Source organism: Macaca mulatta, chromosome 12 (assembly GCF_049350105.2).
Source record: "Macaca mulatta isolate MMU2019108-1 chromosome 12, T2T-MMU8v2.0, whole genome shotgun sequence".
Lineage (NCBI taxonomy): Eukaryota > Metazoa > Chordata > Mammalia > Primates > Cercopithecidae > Macaca > Macaca mulatta.
The window spans coordinates 121,352,416-121,372,821 of NC_133417.1; the positions used below are offsets into that span (position 1 = coordinate 121,352,416).

The 20,406-nt window shown below is 39.6% G+C and overlaps 1 protein-coding gene across 2 annotated transcripts in view; it reads left to right on the forward strand.

Annotated features, from left to right (window-relative positions):
• The window catches only part of XRCC5 (X-ray repair cross complementing 5), a 98,930-nt gene that overhangs the window by 33,840 nt on the left and 44,684 nt on the right, over positions 1–20,406 (forward strand). For both annotated transcript variants that reach the window (NM_001257366.1, XM_077956050.1), the window contains 3 exon segments: positions 348–481; positions 7,198–7,391; positions 19,453–19,546. In NM_001257366.1, coding sequence (NP_001244295.1) covers positions 348–481; positions 7,198–7,391; positions 19,453–19,546 — 422 coding nt within the window.

Here is a 20,406-nt window from a genome sequence, read left to right on the forward strand (position 1 = left end):
CCAAAGTGCTGGGATTACAGGCTTGAGCCACCGCGCCTGGCCGGGATTGTTTTTTATATGGCTGTATTCCTCTGAAACAAACTCTCTTGCTTTTGATCTGATACTCCATTGTTAAAGGCTCACTGAATGGTAGAACTGGAACCTAATCAATCACTCTAAATCGATCTTTTCATGGATAAGAAAACCAAGACTTGAGTTAAATGCGTGCATAGCTAGAGAATACTTTGGCAGGGCCAGGACTGTATAACCTGCCAATATTGCTGTGGATAGCTCTACATAGAAAGCATTTGTTTTCATGGAGAATAATAAAAAATAATCATTTTTCTTTCTGCTTCTCTATCTTTAAGAGGCACAGTTGAATGCTGTTGATGCTTTGATTGACTCCATGAGCTTGGCAAAGAAAGATGAGAAGACAGACACCCTTGAAGACTTGTTTCCAACCACCAAAATCCCAAATCCTCGATTTCAGAGATTATTTCAGGTGAGAGAGGAAGAATGAAGAAGTCTTATTTCTTTTAAATGAAAGAGAGCTCAGTGCAAAGTTACAATCATTGGCCAGTCCTAAATAAATGTCTTTATTCTCTAAAGGCCCCATTTGCTCTATTTAATGAAAGAATAACATCTTCCTCTCTTACTTCAAAAGGTAAAAATATTCTGAGCTCTTAAAAGGAAAAATAAAGTTAGAATGTTTTCTTTCTTTTCTTTTTTCTGGAAGAAGGTTACTTAAAAAAAATACAGGAAGGCCGGTTACCCATGCTGGAATGCAGTGTTGTGATCATAGCTCACTGTAGCCTCAAACTCCTGTGCTCAAGCGCTCTTCCCAACTCAGTTTCCCTGAACAGCTGGGATTGCAGGCACATGCCACCATGCCCGGCTAATTTTTAAAAATTTTTATAAAGACAAGTTCTTGGCCGTTGTGCGGTGGTTCACTCTTGTAATCCCAGCACTGTGGGAAGCTGAGGCAGGTGCATCACTTGAGGTCAGGAATTCAAGACCAGCCTGGCTAACATGGTGAAACCCTGTCTCTACCAAAAAATGCATAAATTAGCTGGGCATGGTAGCACACGCCTGTAATCCCAGCTACTCAGGAGGTTGAGGTGGGAGAATTGCTTGAACCTGGGAGGCGGAGGTTGGAGTGAGCCAAGATCACACCCCTGTACTCCAGCCTGGGCGACAGAGTGAGACCCTGTCTTTAAAAAAAAAAGAAAAAAAAAAAGGTTCCTAGGCTGGTCTTTAACTCCCACCTCAGCCTTCTGAGTAGATGGGACTAAAGGTGTGTGCCATTGCCCCCACGATGGCTCTTTTATATTTTTTCAGGGTTTTCTCCTGTATTGTATGTAAATAACACTTTTCTTCGTTTTCTATATCAAAATAGTAGGAGAGCTTGTGTGAACTCTATAATAACATTGTTAGAGAAGAAGTGTTCTAGTGCCACATTTCTCAAAAATTTCATAATTAAAGGGAGCATGGGGTCAGATAAAGAGGTTATACTGTGAAATTAGTAAAGAATAATTAAAATACAGAAAATATAAAAAATGTACTTCTGAATCTTAGGCCAAAGGAATTGGAAGGCAGAGATTGGATTAAGGTAAACTGGGGAAGTTGACAAGAGAGCTGACTTATGCTGAGGAAGGTGAGGGCTAGACCATGGTTGAAGGAGAAAGGAATATTCCAGTCCTGGATTCAGTTGATGAGAGCAGGACATAGGCTTCTCTGAGCCTCACAAAACTGAAAAAAGATTATAAGCAGCTTTTTTAGGCAAGCTGTTGCTCACAGAGGAGCAGAGGGCCCTCTTCGGCAGCTTGGGGGTAACAGGGCGTGTGCTGGAGAGACCACAGATTCTCCCTTTTGACTCACTTCATGAAACATCTGTAACTAACTTAAGTTCGTATTGGGGCTTGTGATTTGAGGGATCGTCTACTTGAAAGAAACTGCCTGTTTTTTTGATGCTTTTAATTCTTTTAAGTAGTGAAAAAAATCTTTTGTTCTAAAATCAGAAATGTGAGGCTTAACATGTGAAGACTTGACTCTGAATACTCATGCCCCTCAATTTATGATGGGGATACATGCCTATAAACCCATCTAAATTGAGAATATAAGTTGAAAATGCATTTATTACACTTAACCTACCGATTGTTATAGCTTAGCCTCACCTATTTTAAATGTGCTCAGAACTCTTACATTAGTCTACAGTTGGGCACAATCATTTGGCAGCCTAATGCACTGTAGAGGTTGTCTACCCTTGGGAGCTGCAGCTTGATATCACTGTCCGGCATTGCAAGTGTCCTACTGAGTTCTACTGAATGAGTATCGCTTTCACACTATTGTAAAGTAGAAAAATTGTAAGTTGAACCATCATAAACCAGGGACCATCTGTACTGCAGCATGCTAAGTGTACTGAAGTATAAATTACAGATATAAAAATCCTTTGGTGTTTTTTGGCAAGTGTACTTGAAGACCTAAAGCCTTACGCCATTTGTAGGAAAGGTAGGAGCAGACCAGTTCAAAATGGTTTTACCAAATGGTTCACTATGGAGAAAAAGAGAACTTCTATTAATACTATTTTGCACACTTATCTAGGGTAGGTTGTATTTATCTTTAATAAATGTTTCTTGGAATAACAGACAGATACAAGCCATAAATGCAGGCATTTTTATATTCCAAAGTGGCTGCAAGCACAAGCTTTGATTTTTATTAGTTTGTTTTATGGGGGAGGGCTTTTAATATGGCTTATCTGTATAAAGACGTATCTTTACTAGGACATATAAACTTAAAAAAACTTATTTATTGAGTACTAATAATGGACCACATGCTAAAGATACTATAAGCTTACTTCTTTTTTTTTTTGAGGCGGAGTCTCATTCTGTCACCCAGGCTGGAGTGCAGTGGCGTGATCTTGGCTCACTGCAAGCTCTGCCTCCCGGGTTCACACCATTCTCCTGCCTCAGCCTCCCAAGTAGCTGGGATTACAGGCGCCCGCCACCATGCCTGGCTAATTTTTTTTTTTTTTTAGTAGAGACGAGTTTTCACCATGTTAGCTAGGATGGTCTCGATCTCCTGACCTCGTGATCCGTCTACCTCGGCCTCCCAAAGTGTTGGGATTACAGGCATGAGCCACCGCGCCCAGCCAAGCTTACTTCTTTTATGGACCCCTCTAGAAGAGTGAGAAAAGTACAGAGATAAAAAACCAGTAGTTAAAACCGTGGTTGGAAAACACCATGAGAATAAGAAGAAAAAGATTTTTGCAAGTGGGTGACTTAAGGAAGGCTTTGCTGAGGAATGAGCATTCGGACAGAGTTCTAAAAGAACGAAGGGGATGCATGTTGTAAGGAGAGCATGCCATGCAAAATAAATGATGTGGAAAAGGTTGAAAATATGAAGAGCTAGGATGTGGATCCCTTTGGCTGCAGTATAAGTTCTGTATGGGAAAATGATGGAAAAGGTGACAGAGAAGTTAAATTGTAGGTAGGTTGTGAGTACCTTATATGCCACATTCAGTCATTTGGATTTTACAGCAGTGGGTAATTATTAAACAATTTTCAGTGGCCCACTTGAAGGCTTAAGAGTTAAAGCAGTGATGGAGAGAGTGGAGACGAGAATCTATTCTTAAGGCATTTAGAAGGTATAGCTAGAACTTGAGTGATTGATGGAAAATAAAGAGTAATTGAAGATAACAGGATCCTAGCTTGGGTGACTGAAAAGATGATGTCACCATTCAATGTGATAAGGAATACAGAATGAGCAGGTGGAAAAGATAATTCATTTGTTTTCACAAGAGTTAAAATTGAGAAAATCTATTGGATATCCTGGTATAGTCACTCAGTGAGAAGTTAGAAACGGTTGCAGAGCCCAGAAGACAAGTCAGGTCTAAACACACAGATTTGAGAGTCCTCCTCATTGAGGCAGAAAGACAAGTGAGTCAGATCGTCTGGGAGAACACATTGGGTGAGAAGGAGAGAACTAAGTAGAGAACCCCAACATATGAGTGAACAATTAGACATATAAAAAAGGGCTGTTACAAAACAAAACCAAATGCTCCTACCTCCATCCCCCAACAAAAATCAGCAAGGTAGAAAATTAGGAGAAATGCATCTTGGAAGGCACAGGAAGAGAAGACTTGGAGAGGAAAGAATCCCAAGTCAGATGCACAGTGGCGAGTAGAGGTGAGCTTAGCAAAGGTCTTTAGGAATTCGTAGTCCAGTTTGAGGACTTCGGGGACACAGAATCAGTTGAGTAGTGGTGTGCAAGCCAGGTTACAATGCCTAGATGAGAAAGACTTCCTGATGGAGAGAAAGAGAGGACACAGTAATCTGTAGGAGGTTGTGGGACCCAAGAAGGCTACTTTTTTCTTTTTGAATGAAATACCAACAGCTAAGGGTAAATGAGCTTGGAGAAGGAGAGAGAGATTAATAATCAATTTGTTATCAAGAGATTAATTCTAATTTTGGAAAGAAATGCTAAAAATGTATAACGGTTAAAACCACCTTTTAAATAATTGATGCAATGTTGCTAAAATCAGTATATTAGTAACTTCTGAGCTACTGTGGTCTGTAGGTTTTTCCTCTAATCTTTTTCAAATTGTAAAAATCACATCGAGTAACAGTTGTTTAAAAGAGAAATAAATAGGTCAAGAACTGTGATCTCAGCTTCCCAGCCACTCAGAAATGTCACTTTCTCATAATCCCATTTTTTTAATGCATTGGGAATTTTTACCTGAATGAGTTTTATAAGTATCTCGCTTAGCTTAATTTGCCTAAAATGTGACCTTTCAGAAAATACGAGAGGGAGGTTGGTACTTCAGACCATCTCTTGTAGATCCTTTATTATTGACTTACGGATGATGACACTGAAAAGATTGCCTGGAGTTTATGCTGAGAATCTGGAATGTTTTTCAGTAGGAAGGCTGGGTAGGATACTTGTCCATTGGTTGTTCTAGCCCTTTTCCAAGACATGTCAATTGGATATCACAGATAGAATCTTTAGGAGTTTATGAGAGGTAGTCAGCTATGTTGGGTGTTTGATTACTGCTTTACATCTTTAGGACTTTCTAAGCTGTTATTAATGAACCAAGGGAGAGCACTATGAATAAAGGATTATGCATAATAAGAAGGTGGAGGGGGTAGATTCACAGAGTTTGGGATCATTTGGATTTGCTTAAACAATTTTGGGATTAACTTGCTTTACATTGAATAGGCCTGATGTTATTGATGCTCAAGGGAAAGTCAAGTAATTAGGAAAGAATAAAGCATCAAACTCTGAGAGGAATGAATATGTACTACGGAGAAGGAAGAGCTGTGGTTGGTGGTTGAAATGGGGAGAGAGCAGGGAGAAGCGCATGGAATTTCTGGAGGAAGTTGGTACTTAATTCCTACCTCAGGGTTTTTGAAACTTACTGGACATTGACTCTTGGATGATACTCACTATTAAACCTAAGCATCTTTTATTTTTTTAGAATAGAAACTTTCAGCTTACATTTTCCTCAGTGTAGGAGAGGAGTCCATGGGATAGTATAAATCATATACTTTGTGATAGGAGTAGTATTTTGAAATTACAGGAGCTCTTCAGCTCCCTGGTGTTCTGTTTGTTTTTTTTAGAATTACAAATTTGTAAGTTGTTTAAAAGTGGAATAGTTATACCTTAATTTTGGAATTAATCTTTATCGAAGGAAGGAAAACGTCAATCAACGGATAGTTTCATTTCTTTCTTTGTTGTTTAATGACATCTAATGTTACTGCTTACCTTTCTATACTCCTTTTAGAGCATTACCTTTTCTGGGCAGGCCAACGCCTGGCATACTGCCAAGGCCTGGCCCAGTAGACTCGAGGCAGGATAGGTGGTTGAATGAGGTGGCATGCTGTGCAGAACTTCACTCATATGGGCAGTGGAGAACCTGCCCTGGCCTTGATCTTGGTGCCCCTCCCCCTTGGTGTTGCTTCTTGACACCACTGTCAACAACTAGAGCCCTGGAAAAGAGCACTTTATTCCTTCAGCCCTTATCTGCCAGGTGCTTATTATGTGCCAGGTAGTATTTTTGATGCTTAGAATTCATTCAGCAGTAAAGAAGAGAAGAGTCCTACTTGTAAGGAGGAGGGTTAGATAATAAACAAGTAAACTAGAAAATTGATAATTTTAGATAATGATGGAGGCTATAAAAATATAAAATAAGGGAAGTGACAGAAAATGACTAGGGTGGTAGGATGGGGTGGAGGGGCTACTTCATATAGAGTGTCAGGGAAGTCCTCTCTTTGGAGATAGTATCTCAGCAAAGACCAAAATGATTTTTAAAACAAAAAGGGATGAGGGTGGGGCTAACTCCTTCGAGGTTTAGGGAAAGACAGAGGAGGCAGGGGTAGCATTAGGTCCAGGCCCCAAAGGTGGGATGAGCTTGGTGTACGAGTGAAGCAGGAGGAGCCCAGCCTGTTGGGATTGTGAGTGAGGAGAACAAGTGGCTGGCAATGCCATCAAAGAGGCAAGCAGGGCTGCGTCACAGGATCCTAGGGTATAGTGAGCAGTTCATTCTCGTACCACCTCCAGTCAGACAGTGGAAGGAGAAGCCGGGAGACCAGTTAGAAGGTGACTGTGGTAGGCCAGGGATGAGGTGATGGGGCCCGGGCAAGAATGGTAGCAGTGGGGAAGGAGAAAGATGGATGGACTTGTGGAGAAAAGTGCAGACTCAGCACTTGGGGACAACTCAGTATTCTCATCTCTTTTCGCAGACTTCTCTCTGGGACTCACTGAGCATGGGCAGCTTCCCTGTAGCAACCTGTTTCATCCACCACATGGCATTCTCTGAGATTAAGTGAGAGAAAGCACAGCATGATTAAGAGAGATAAAAGGATTATAACAAGAAAGTTACAATCCCAGATTATCAGGTCTTGGAATTAGGTATTTTAGGGAATCTTGCATATTCCCCAAGTAGTAAAAGCAACAGCTTTGATTTATAAGGTGGGACTTCTTTCCAGGAGGTCCAGAGCAGAAGATACTATTGCTAGGTTTGGACCTGTTTTTACAATTGGTTAGGTATTGACCAATATCCTGCCAAGAAAGGTGGTTCTGGGTGAATCCTCTGTTATTTTTTACATGTGGTATGAATCACTTAGCCCTCCCACACTAAAGATGGAGGATCCTTGATCAGAAAATATAAAGAAGCCATATATGTCTCCATCTGTGTTTTAAAATCCTTACCTTTTCCAACAGTGTCTGCTGCACAGAGCTTTACATCCCCGGGAGCCTCTACCCCCAATTCAGCAGCATATTTGGAACATGCTGAATCCTCCTGCTGAGGTGACAACGAAAAGTCAGATTCCTCTCTCTAAAATAAAGACCCTTTTTCCTCTGATTGAAGCCAAGAAAAAGGATCAAGTGACTGCTCAGGACATTTTCCAAGACAAGTAAGTACTCGGTATAGTTGCATATAAATTGGGGTATGTAAGATTTGTGGTCATTTTGGAGTGGCTCTGGAGGTGTCACATAGGGGACTATGGAGTTAAAAAGGTGGGAGGAAGAAGCCTTTTGCTATTTGGCCCTTACATTGAAGTACTGATTTCTTATATCTGTCTGCTGTGATCATATTTTATCCTTGCTGTTCACCTTGGATTTAGAGCCACCTTCTGGGCTGATGACTTTTTGATCAACATCAGATTCTTTGGTGAATTATATATAATGTATAATCAGATAAGTTTCTGAATATCTGAGTCTAAAAATACTTTAGACTTTTTAAAGTACAGTACTGAGAATGACTGTGTTGAAGATCATAGGTTTTTTTGGTTGGGAGGAGATTAGATGTTGGGGATATCAATGAGATTTTTTGGAGGAAAAGTGGAAACGAGAGTGAAAAACTATCAGTTCTTTAGCCATTCTGTTAGTGTATCAGTGATGTACTTGGTTGTGCTATTGGGGAGGTATTTGTACTTTAAGGTTTGCAAAATGCTTTTCATATACCCTTAAATCAAGCTTACAACTGGCTGTTAAGTTTTTTCCCTCTTCTGTTCACAATCTGTGTCAGCTTCCATTCAAAACAAAACAAAAATAAAACAAGAAATTGTTGTTGCTTATCCAGAATTGAGTATGTAAAATTGATTTTTACTGGGTTTAGGTCAACCAGTTATTGGTGACTTTTTTTTTCTCAAGCCAGAATAATCTATACCTTTCTTTTGGCTGTATTTTGAGATCTGATTTTAAACCATGACTTTTTTCCCCTTTTTTGATTTTCTCTCCGCAACTATCTTTATTGACAAAGCTTCTTATTTATAAATACCGCAGTGGAGAAGTATTGAGTAATTTCCGGAAATCTTCACAGTTTTCTATAAATCATTGATTTAGAGAATTACTGTCTAAATTGAATAGAAAGCTTTGCACATTCTGTGACTTCCTAAAGATTAACATCCAAGCTTTGTCAGAATTGAAAAAAAAATCATGCACTTGGTTCCTCCCCGCACACCGCCTGCCCCCCGTAAGACCGTCTCTCAAGGAGATTGATAGATTGTTTCTTGATAGATTTTTATGATGTGCATTCCTTACACATCCTGGAGAGGTTTTCGTTTCTGTTTAGTCTATCATCATTCTACACAAGAAGACTGTCCCTAAAAATTCACTTTCCCTCTGCTATCCTTATCTACATTCTGGATTTGTATTTTAAAACAGTTCAATAAAAGTCTGCAGCCTTTTCTTTCTGTGACACCTTACTCTAGTCTTACTGCAATCACAGGGCTATTCTCTTTGTGTGTGTTAAAGCTCCAGTCCATGATCTTACTCTGGTGCCGTGGGAAAGAAGTGGGCCATTTTCTCCTCTTCCCTTTGATTAAAATGTAAATCAGCTGGATAAAAAAGCACACCACACAGACCCAGAAGAATGCTGTTCTGTCATTTGATCCCTGCTGTGATCACACCTTTGGCTGTGGTCCTGCTAGGCACTCTTCTGGAAGTTTGGGTGTGCTGAGCTTCTTGTTCTTTGCTCCCATAATGGTTCGCAGCATAGCTAAGTTACTCTTGCAGGGGCCTGAGAAATATCTTACTCACACACACTTGCTCACGCTCCTATTCTCTTCTGAGAAAGCTTAGTTTTTAAGAATTGCAGAAATGATTCATTTAGCAAATATTGAATACCACCTGTATTCAAGAAGAATGATTCAGTCCTTTCTACAAGGTTCTAAAACCCCTCAATTTTGATGATGAACCTCCAGTCAGTTCTAGAGGTAATTTTTCCAAGGAAAGAAAAAATTGCCAACAGTTTGCAGTGTCTTTGTGTATATTCATCATCTCTGGATCCAGGGTACATATTTCCAGTGTACCTGGAGAGGACCTAAGATCAGGAGTGGACAAATGTCTGTTCGGGAAGTTTAATTGTCTTAAGAGCTGGGAATCATTCCAGTTTTTTCACTCGATATGATTTTGGTGAAATAATTTTACCTTTATGAGATTTTCTTCACCTAAAGAAAAATCTCGAGAGATGATATAACAATGAAATCACAGATATTAAAGCACTTTGAGCAACTGTCATCCTTCACTTAACGACAGGGATACATTCTGTGAACCGTGTCGTTAGGCGATTTCGTTGTGCAAATGTCACAGTGTGTACTTCCATGAGCCCACATGGTGGAGTCTACTACATACCTAGGCTATGTGGTATGGCCTTTTGCCCCAAGGTACAAACCTGTGCAACGTGTTACTATGTTGAATACTGTAGGCATTTGTAACAAAGAGGTATTTACATATATAAACATATCTAATAATAGATGCCTAGATGCCTAGGGATACTGAGGTGGGCAGATGACCTGAGGTCGGGAGTTCGAGACAGTCTGGCCAACATTTTTAGTAGAGAATCCCCATCTCTACTAAAAATACAAAAATGAACGCATGTGCCTATAGTCCCAGCTACTTGGGAGGCTGAGGCAGGAGAATCTCTTGAACCTGGGAGGCAGAGGTTGCAGTGAGCTGAGATCACGCCACTGCACTCCAACCTGGGCTGTAGAGCGAGACTCCATCTTAATTTAAAAAGAGAAAAAAAAAGAAAAGGTAATGCCTTGTGCTGTGATGTCATGACAGCCCTGATGTCACAAGGTGATAGGAATTTTTCAGTTTCATTATAATCTTATGAGATCACCATGTATATGTGGCTCGTCATTGACCAAAACATCATTTTGTGGCCTATGAATGTATTTGGAGGGAAACCAATAGTCAAAACCTAAAGCAATAATCGTATCATTATCTATAAAAAACATTGAATCTTTGAGAAGATCTAATGTTTGTCTTGAACTTATTGAATACCTAGTGTTAGAAGTGATTTCTTCTTTTCAAGAGGATAAGAACACCATTTGACGCGGTAGTCCCAAAATATACTAAATATTACCCTTATCAAATAAAAGCATTGCTTCCCTTAATGTTGCTGTACACCCTTGAAATGAAAATTCATCCCTTGGACGGGGAACTTGCATGAGAATTCGGACATCTCAGGTCTAATCCTGCTTATGCACCTGATGTGTACGTGATCTTGATTTCTGTTTATCTCTATGCAGATAGTCTAAAGCTTTCTGCTCTTTTCAGGTCCACGAAGACTCCTCACTTACTCTCAGCAGACATCCTCACTTGGTTGGTTAATGGTTAAGACTTCAGACTCCAGAGTCAGTCAATATGAGTCAGACCCCTTGCTCTTCAGTGTGGCCTTAGGCATAGGTTACTTATCCTCTCAAAGCCTCAGTTTCCTCATGGGTAGAATAGGGATAATAGGAGTATCTGTCTCATAGAGTTGTCATGGGGGTTAATTGAGCAGTGTATGCTGTTCACTGTTGTATCCCTAGGACCCAGCAAAGTGCCTAGCAAATAGTAAGAGTAAATGGAGTTTGGAATAAATGATTTTAAAAATCCTAGTCATGTGCCTGGCATGTTAGCAGTGACAATGACAGTAGAGGCCAATAGGTGGTATATTAATCTCTTCTCATGCTGCTATGAAGAAATACCCAAGACTGGGTAATTTCTGAAGGAAAGAGGTTTGATTGACTCACAGTTCCACATAGCTGGGAAGGCCTCGGGAAACTTACAATCATGGCAGGAGAAGCAAAGGTGCATCTTACATGACAGCAGGCCAGAGCAAGTATGTATCAGCATAGGAGAAACTACCTTATGTAAAACCATCAGATCTCGTGAGAATTCACTCATTATCACAAGAATAGCATGAGGGATCCGCCCCCATAATCCAATCACTTCCCACCAGGTCTCTCCCTAAACACTTGGGGATTACAATTCAAAATGAGATTTGGGGCTGGGCTCAGTGGTTCACGCCTATAATCCCAGCACTTTGGGAGGCCGAGGCAGGTGGGTTGCTTGAGGTCAGGAGTTCCAGACCAGCCTGGCCAACATGGTGAAACCCTGTCTCCACACAAAAATTAGCTGGCTGTGGTGGCACAAGCCTGTAATCCAGCTACTCGGGAGGCTGAGGCATGAAAATTGCTTGAACCCAGGAGGCGGAGGTTTGCAGTGAGCTGAGATGACACCATTGCACTCCAGCCTAGGCAACAGAGTGAGACTCTGTCTTAAAAAAAAAAAAAGGAAAAACTTGGGTGGGAACACAAAGCCTAACCAAAGCAGGTAGGAACTCCTCCAGTTTTCTGGCCCATCTTATCTCAAAACATACATGTTTTTGCATTTACGTTCCTTCTTTCCTGTCTCAGTGAAATAGGGTATTTATTTCATCCTGCCTAAAGTGAATTCCTTTACCTGTGCCCTGGATCCTTTCTTTTCTTTTTTTTTTTTTAATTTTAGTTTTTGAGACAGGGTCTCTCTCTGTCACCCAGGCTGGAGTGCAGTGGCGTGATCACAGCTCACTGCAACCTTGACCTCCTGGGCTCAAGTGATCTCCCAACTTGAGGATCCTCAGTAGCCTCCTGAGTAGCTCACGCCAGCTAATTTTTTTATATTTTGTCAAGATGAGAGTCTTACTTTGTTCCCTAGGATGGATTCCTTTTTCTGCCTCATCTGGTACTTTAATCCACTAATAATTTCTTTTCTCTTTCTGTATTTTTAGCTTCTCCCCGTCTACCACCAGCTCCTTTCTTCTCTCATGTTAAATTTCTTTCATTTAACACAAAATAAAATAATCCCCTAGCTGCTTCCCTCTAATTACTACCTGTTACTAATTATTAATCTATTATTATCTTTCCTTCCAGAAGCCAGGCTCTTAGAAGAATAGTCTACTCTGCAACCTTTCTCAGCTCTCATTCTCACCAGCTTCTGCCCCCACCACATCCTTGAAACTCATCTTCCAAAAGACACTAACTGCTAAATTTACTTCTGCTTTGTGGTCCTTTGCTTTCTTGACCTCTTTGTAACTCTTGACACTGTCAATTATTCCTTCTCTCTTAAAATTCATGTATCTGTCTTAACTTCAGCTTCTCCACATTTTTTTCAGTCTTTGGCAACTCCCTCTCAGATTCCTGTGGGGGCTGCTTTTGTGTGTTTTTGTGTTGATATTCTGTAGGATTTGTCCTCAGAAGCAGCAAACGTTTATTGAACCTCATGCTGAAGAGGCCATTAAAGCAAGCGTTTTTAATCAGGGTTCCAAAGATGACATCAAGAAATCTGTGAACTACCTGAAATTATATTCAGACTTCAAAACTTAATGTTAAGTGCTTTGCATGGTGCTAAATGCTTTACACACATTATCTGTTTGGACCCACTTTGCCATCCTATGAAATAGATTCTTTTATTGACCCCCAACTTAAAGCTCAGGATTAGAGCGCAGGATTAGAGAAGATGAGAAACTTGCCCAAGATTGTAGTTGGTAGGTGTTAGAGTAAGGATTTAAGCGTAGGCATTCTGACTCCAGAGCTTGTACTTCAAACTAATGCCATTTTGCCTTAGCAGTGCATATCCCAAGACCTCTTTTTTATTTCAGAGCCTCAAAACTACTAAATATCTATCTTCAGTTCAGATTTGTATCCCATCCACTAAATAGCTTAGGTGCCTGTGGGCCCCTCAAGTTCAGTATGCCGGAAATGGCTTTGTTATCTGCTTTCTTCTTCCTGCTCCTTTCCAACCCCTCTTCGTGCTATTATTCTCTTATTTCAGTGAATGACACCTAATTTCTTGGGAGTCTTCCTTTTCTTTTACATTCTATATGTAATTGGTTTACCAAGTTGTATTACATTTACCTCAAATCTAACCCTTTCACTTAAGGTTAGTCTGGTGGCTAATGGCGTTGATTTTGGGGTATTATTTGGAGCTAAACTCAAGCGTTTCCCCTTAAAAGCAGTTGAAATTGGCAAGTTACTCAGTGTCAAGTGGCAATAACAAATGCCTGCCTTCCTGGAGGTTGGATAGGAGAATGGATGAGTACAGGATTAGTTATTTCCCCTTCCTGTGTGCTTTAAACAAGGGATCAAACTTTCTTGAGGCTTGGTTTGCTCATCTGTAAAAGGATGCTGATAATCACTAACTCGTAAGGTTGTTGCAAAGTTTAACTGAGGTAATTTAAATGTGTTTAACATAGTGACTACCACATGGTAAGCATTAAAAAGAAATGTAAGCTCTTAATAGCATCGCCCACTGCCACTGCTTTTATGTAGGCCTTCTCATTTTAGCCTGCCTCACTGAGATAACCTCTTCAATAATTTCCCTAATTTGTCTTACCTTTTCCAATCCATGCTGTTAACCTGAGTGAGTTTAAAAAACAAATCTGATCCCATCACTCTGTTGCTTAAAATTATTATTATATATGTATTTTTTTGAGACAGAGTCTTGCTCTGTCACCCAGGCTGGAGTGCAGTGGCCTGATCTCAGTTCATGCAAGCTCTGCCTCCTGGGTTCACGCCATTCTCCTGCCTCAGCCTCCCGAGTAGCTGAGACTACACACGCCCGCCACCACGCCCGGCTAATTTTTTGTATTTTTAGTAGAGACGGGGTTTCACCATGTTAGCCAGGATGGTCTCAATCTCCTGACCTCGTGATCCAGCCGCCTTGGCCTCCCAAAGTGCTGGGATTACAGGTGTGAGCCACCATGCCTGGCCTAAAATTCTTAAAAGTAATGATTCTTAATCATATGTGTGAGACAGAGTGCAGTGAACTCACTTGATACAAAATCTATGAACCCTCTTCCTAGAAAAATGCTTTAACAGACTAAGTTGAAGTTTGGTTATAATTTCTGGTAGTTCACAGATTCCTTGATGTCATCTTTGGACCTCCAATTAAAAAACCCTTGCTTTAATGGCCTCCCATTATCCTCAGCATAATGTCAAACTTTTTTACACAAATGAGAGAATCCAGATAAGCAGAAAGAAAAGAGGCATCTATTCATAATCCAGTTATCTAGAGAAAACCGTTTTCTTTTTGTAAAGCAAGTAAAAAATGAACTTATTTAAAGAAACCATTTATCATTTCCCATCAATAACCAAGTAGAAAATTAAAAAAAAAAAAAAATATATATATATATATATATATATATATATATATAAAGCCTGGGCAACATAGTAAGACCCCATCTCTACAAAAAATATAAAAATTAGCTGGGCATGATGGCACACACCTGTAGTCCCAGCTACTCTGTAGGCTGAGGCAGGAGGATCATTTGAGTCCAGGGTTCAAATCTGCAGTGAGCCATGATTACACCTTTGAATAGCCACTGCACTCCAGCTTGGGCAACATAGTGAGACTCCCATCTCAAAAAAAAAAAAAAAAAAAAAAAAAGACAAGGAACTAATAATTAGGATATACAAGGACCTCTTGGAAAATCAAAAAATAATTTTTTAATTTTTCCATGGAAAAACAGGCAAAGATTATAAATAAGCAAATCACAGGAGCAGAAACTCAGCTGGCTTACAAGTGTATGAAGAGATCTTCAGTCTCAATTAGTAATCAGAGAACTGTAAATCAAAGCAAAACAAACAAACATTGGCAAATATTTTTAAACATTAGATGAGACCAGTTGTTGGTGAGAATATGGGAGAAACAGGAACTTCTGTGTACTGCTAAGGGGGAATGTAAACCGAGTAGGACATTAGAAGCTACCAGTGAACTTGTCACTAGGGAAAATGGTCTGTAAACATGGTGGATCCATATCATGGATTATGCTGCAAGTAACAACCACATCGACAGATCTCTAAGGTCACCATTGAAGGAAATTAAGAAAATGAGATCTATAATAGCACAAAATCCTCTTGTAATTAGAAGGCACATACATAAAGCAGTACTGTGTAACTTAAAAGATATGTACATATCTAAGATACGTCTGATATATCGTTGGGTACAAGAGGGTAGGTGGGGTGCAGAGGGAGTGGGAAAATCACTATGAAGGGGAAAGATAGTAAAATACAATGAGAAGGGCCTTGCACAGCCCGTATTTGATAATGGGCTAAGAAGTGATTAGAAATTTTGAGTGACTGAATTCCCTATACCTGAGGTCCCTCTTTAAAAAGCTCACCCTTCTTATAGATGAAGAAGCCAAGACTCTAAGTTACAATGATACAAAGTAAACTACCAATGACAAAGTGCTCAGTCAACCTTCTGCCTTCTGTTTATAACACTAACCTGCCCTAGTTATATCTAAAGAAAAATTTACTTTCATACAGATTTCACAGCTTCTCAACATCCGTATACCTGGGAAGATAAGAACATTTGTATATCCTTCCATGTGAGTCCTTGTGATTCATTCAGGCCGTAGGTTAAGTTTCCTTTTAGTTATTCCAAGGAGAATCACCATGACCAAGCAAAGCAGGTTCCAAAGGCAGGAAGCAGAAGTAATATGCTATGGAGGTACCTTTCTGAAACAGTCTCTTCCGCTGTTGTGGGGTCTTCGGGCAACCCTTCAGTTTAAGTGCTTGGTAACAAGGCTGCCAAGATAGGCTGACCCTGTAGCTTTTGTAGTCTCTCGTACAGCACTGGTCAGATCTACGTAAGCCTCATCAATGCTGGTGCATTCAATCACAGCAAAACGAGACTTCTTCCATCACTTCAACACTGGCTTCCCGGTACTTGGTGAGGTTAGCTTTCCCATGGTACTCACGAACTTGTGCCAGTAGAAGGCCTGGACGTAACTTCTTTGCATCATCTGCCTATGTATAGTGACCCAAAATGCACGAGCTTCATAACTCACTGCAATTATTCTGCCACCCTTGCATGATTTGTACTGTACAACTGCACAAGGTTTATTCCTCAGATGAAGATTTTGCCGCTGCTCCATTTGAACAAAAAAACAGTCCATGTCCATGAGAGCAACCACACGATCCTGTCCAGTAGCCATTTTTCAAGGTAACAGACACCTGGCCAGACTGCCAGCAGTGGGTGCTGCAAATGCTGGGCTCAGTGCCCACTGGAAGGAAGGAAGATGGAAGAAGGGCTTTTGAATATCTTTTTGCCTTTCTGGGAGCGGGCCAGAGAGTTTCGAGACAGATTTATTCCCCGTGATGATGGAGGAACAGAAAAGGGGTCATGAAGGATCCTGTCCAGGCAACCGTCCCCACAGTTCGGCAGGGATCAGCTGAGAGCAGTGTGCCCAGCAACAAAGCCACCAGACTGAGGACAGACAGCACACATGCTGTGTAGAGAAAACCATTTTCTTTCCTTACGTTTTTTAATGCTCCTAATTAATGTATTTTCTAGCTCCATCTGTCACTACTTCCCAGCTTGCACCTTACGCTTTAGCCCAATACAACTATTTTCTATCCTCTGAAAGAGATAGGCTACCTATCACAGTATTTTGTTAATTGTCTATATGTATACTTAAATTTTTATTTGGCTGAAGGTGTTGATAGTACATTAATTTTTGTATATTGAGAGTTTAGAGTCTAGCTTAGTGACTGATACATAGTACATATTCAGTAAATATTAGCCTAAATAAGTGAGTTGCAAAATTTATACATGTTTGTGAAAGAAAATAAGAAAGGAAAAAGAACAAATTATCCATGGTCTCATCATCCAAATGCACCAACTGCTGACATTTATATGTCTACTGTGATCTTGTGTGTATAAATTTCTACTTTTTAGAGCTTAGTTCCTTCATAGATAATTTAGGGAAGAGAGTCATTACCCTTTCCCACTTCACGTAGACATTATTAATTTAGTATATGCAAAATTCCTAATAATGCTATTAAATGATTTGGCCTGGAGAATATTAACCATACTAAATTTTACTGTGTTCTACAATACGGGAAAATTGTATGTATGTCTGTTTACCCTTCCTTCCCTAGAACCTCATTTTGGGAGGGTTGAAGAAATTCTTCGGCCGGGCGCGGTAGCGCAAGCCTGTAATCCCAGCACTTTAGGAGGCCGAGACGGGCGGATCACGAGGTCGGGAGATCGAGACCATCCTGGCTAACACGGTGAAACCCCGTCTCTACTAAAAAAATACAAAAAAAAAACTAGCCGGGGGAGGTGGCGGCGCCTGTAGTCCCAGCTACTCGGGAGGCTGAGGCAGGAGAATGGCGTGAACCCGGGAGGTGGAGCTTGCAGTGAGCTGAGATCGTGCCACTGCACTCCAGCCTGGGTGACAGAGCGAGACTCCGTCTCAAAAAAAAAAAAAAAAAAAAGAAATTCTTCATGTGATTCAACTTCATATACCCACATAACTTAGCTTTTTATGTGTAATCCTTCTTAATACTACTATGTAAGCTAATCTGTATTTTTGGAACAGAATAGTCGATATACTGATGGTACTTTTCATTATAGTGCTTTCCTAAGGAGCAGACTGAAGCTTGGAGAGGTTAGTAGCTTACTGGACTCTAAACTCTAGACAGATAAAAATTAGTACACAGTGAACGCCATCAAGAAAGTATAAGATTTTAGTGCTAGTCAGTGGCAAAATTGAGACTAGAATCCAGGTCTTTTGGCTCCAACTCTTCAGTAGTTTAATGTTGTTGACTTGTCTCTTGGGAAGAACTGGCAAAGGTTAATTGAAATGACTGGCTCTGACCTTTTTTTTAAAATATACTCAACTGCTAATGGAATTTCATCCTACCTTGGATTTCTGCTTTTTTTCTTTCATTTTTTCCATGAAGGCTTTGTTTATTTTTTATTCTATTTGCAAGAAAAGAGTTCTGGGTGACTTATGCCTTGTAATGTTTCTTGGTTCCCACCCTTCTGTCTTCTACTTAGCTCTTGTCTACTTCTCGAAGGGAAAACGTTTAGTGGTGAATGGGAAAGATGCCAGATAGTGAAAGTTTTAATTCATGGATGTATGGCTGTGATGATTACTTTAGTTGTTTTACCTACCTCTAAGAGGAAATTCATTATTGAAATTGAGGAAGCCCATGTATGTTTTATTTATTCTTTGCTTCATTTTATGTTTAAAATTTATTTTTGCTTCATTTTTAAAATGACTTCATTTTCAAGCCTCATTGTGTGAAGGTTGGGGCTTTGAGCAAAAAAACACATTTAGAATACTAGTCTTGAAAATTGCTGAGAAATTTTAACTGTTCTCATAATAAAATGATAAGTAAATGAAATAATGCATACAATAATTAGCTTAATTTAGCTATTTCACAAATGCTTATTTTAAAACATTTTGTATGTGATAAATATATGCAATTTTTATTTGTTAAAATAAATGAATTTTTAAAATTTCTAGATCTTGGTTACTAATTTCTCTTACCATTTAGCCATTTCTGATGGCTGCTTTTGTCCCAGATTGCATCTTCATTTCTTTATGTTCAGCAGCTTAAGGGAGATTACAGGCAGAGTCTTTGGATTTGATTTTCTTCTCTTTTGCAATTAACTTGACCTCCTCTTTACTTTAAGACAGGCTGTTAAAGCCAGTATGTTACTTGAGGCAAGATGTTTGATACACTTTTCAAACATCTTAGCACACAGATGCTATTGGACTGTTAGCATATTGCACAAAACAGAATTAGGTTTATAAAAGAAAAAATTGAAAGTTTTTGGGGAAGTGTTTTTTTATAGTTTATGACTTCTTTAAGAGGGAAAGCTCTTGCATAGTTAATTAAGGATTGTCTAGTAAGTTTTGACAGTTGTAAACAGAAGCTTATAAAGCTCTAACATACATGATGGAGAAAATGGGTTGTTGGACACAAAGGTCTTCTGTGTACATGGAAAGCTAATAGCTGTCAATTCTGAGACAGGAACTAGAAAATAATATCTGAAGAGTAAATGGATTTCTTACTTAAATGTTAAATTTCCGTTATCTGTGCTTGCAGTTTCATCTTTTGCAAGGACCTTATGATGTCATTGCTTAATTCTGATTCTCATACTGCTGTGAAACAAAGCCAGAGCTGCCTCAAGTTAGGCCCTTAGGAGCCCGGTGACTGGGAAAGGGAGGCAGCTTTCGTTTGTAAGAGGACTACATGTAGCTATTGTTTTTCTTTTCTTCTTCTTTTTTTTCTTTATTTTATTTTATTTTATTTTATTTTATTTATTTATTTATTTGGTGCTTGGAAAATAAGTTTCACAATAGCAATCTGGTTTTGTATTCTTTGTTCTGTTTTAAGAGAATTTTTTTTTTTTCTTTTCTAGCCATGAAGATGGACCTACCGCTAAAAAATTAAAGACTGAGCAAGGGGGTGCCCACTTCAGCGTCTCCAGTCTGGCTGAAGGCAGTGTCACCTCTGTAAGCAAAGCTTTTCAAGTGTGCTTCCCCCTTTGCAGGAAGGTTGGGGCTTGAGGAAGAGTGCATCAATTTTTGTTAGTCTGTTCTTATCACTTTCAAATAAGATCATGATCACTTTCTCTGGTCCTTGCTCTATAGAAGCCATAAAGACCCATTCCATACTTCTTTAAGTAATTATTATCATGAATTGCCTACAGAATTATCTATATGACATAAGGTATATAGAGCTCTTTATAATCTATAGAACATGGAACATCTCAGTGTTGAGATTTTGCTGTTGGCATTATTTTGCAGCTTTTCAGCTAGTCAAAATGCTAGGACAAGTTGGGGTTAGTGGTATGAGCCTTAATCTTCAAGTACGTACAATTTAAGTTAGTGTAACTTTCCTAATTTCTAACATGCAACTTTAGAATAGGATTCACAAGTTTAGGATTTCCCCAAGAAAGTATCCTTTGATACATGAGATTTTTATTTAATGAGAAATTTTTTGGAACTTGAAAATACTACCTTATTTTATTTACTTATTTATTTTTATATCTTGCTCAGCCAGGAGGAAGAATATTTTATTTAATTTTAGAAATACATTGTCATTGTCACCCAAGCTGGAGTACAGTAGTGTGATTTTAGCTCACTGCAGCCTTGAACTCCTGGGCTCAAGTGATCGTCCTGCCCTAGCCTCTTGTGTAGCTAGGACTAAGGGCACATGCCACCACACCCAGCTCTTTTTCATAGAGGTGGGTCTCCGTATGTTACTCTTGGGCTCAAGCAATCCGCCCGCTTCAGCCTTCCGAAGCACTGGGATTATAGGCATGAGTCACTGCACCCAGCCAAATAGTGCCTTCTTTTAAGCAGCATTAGTG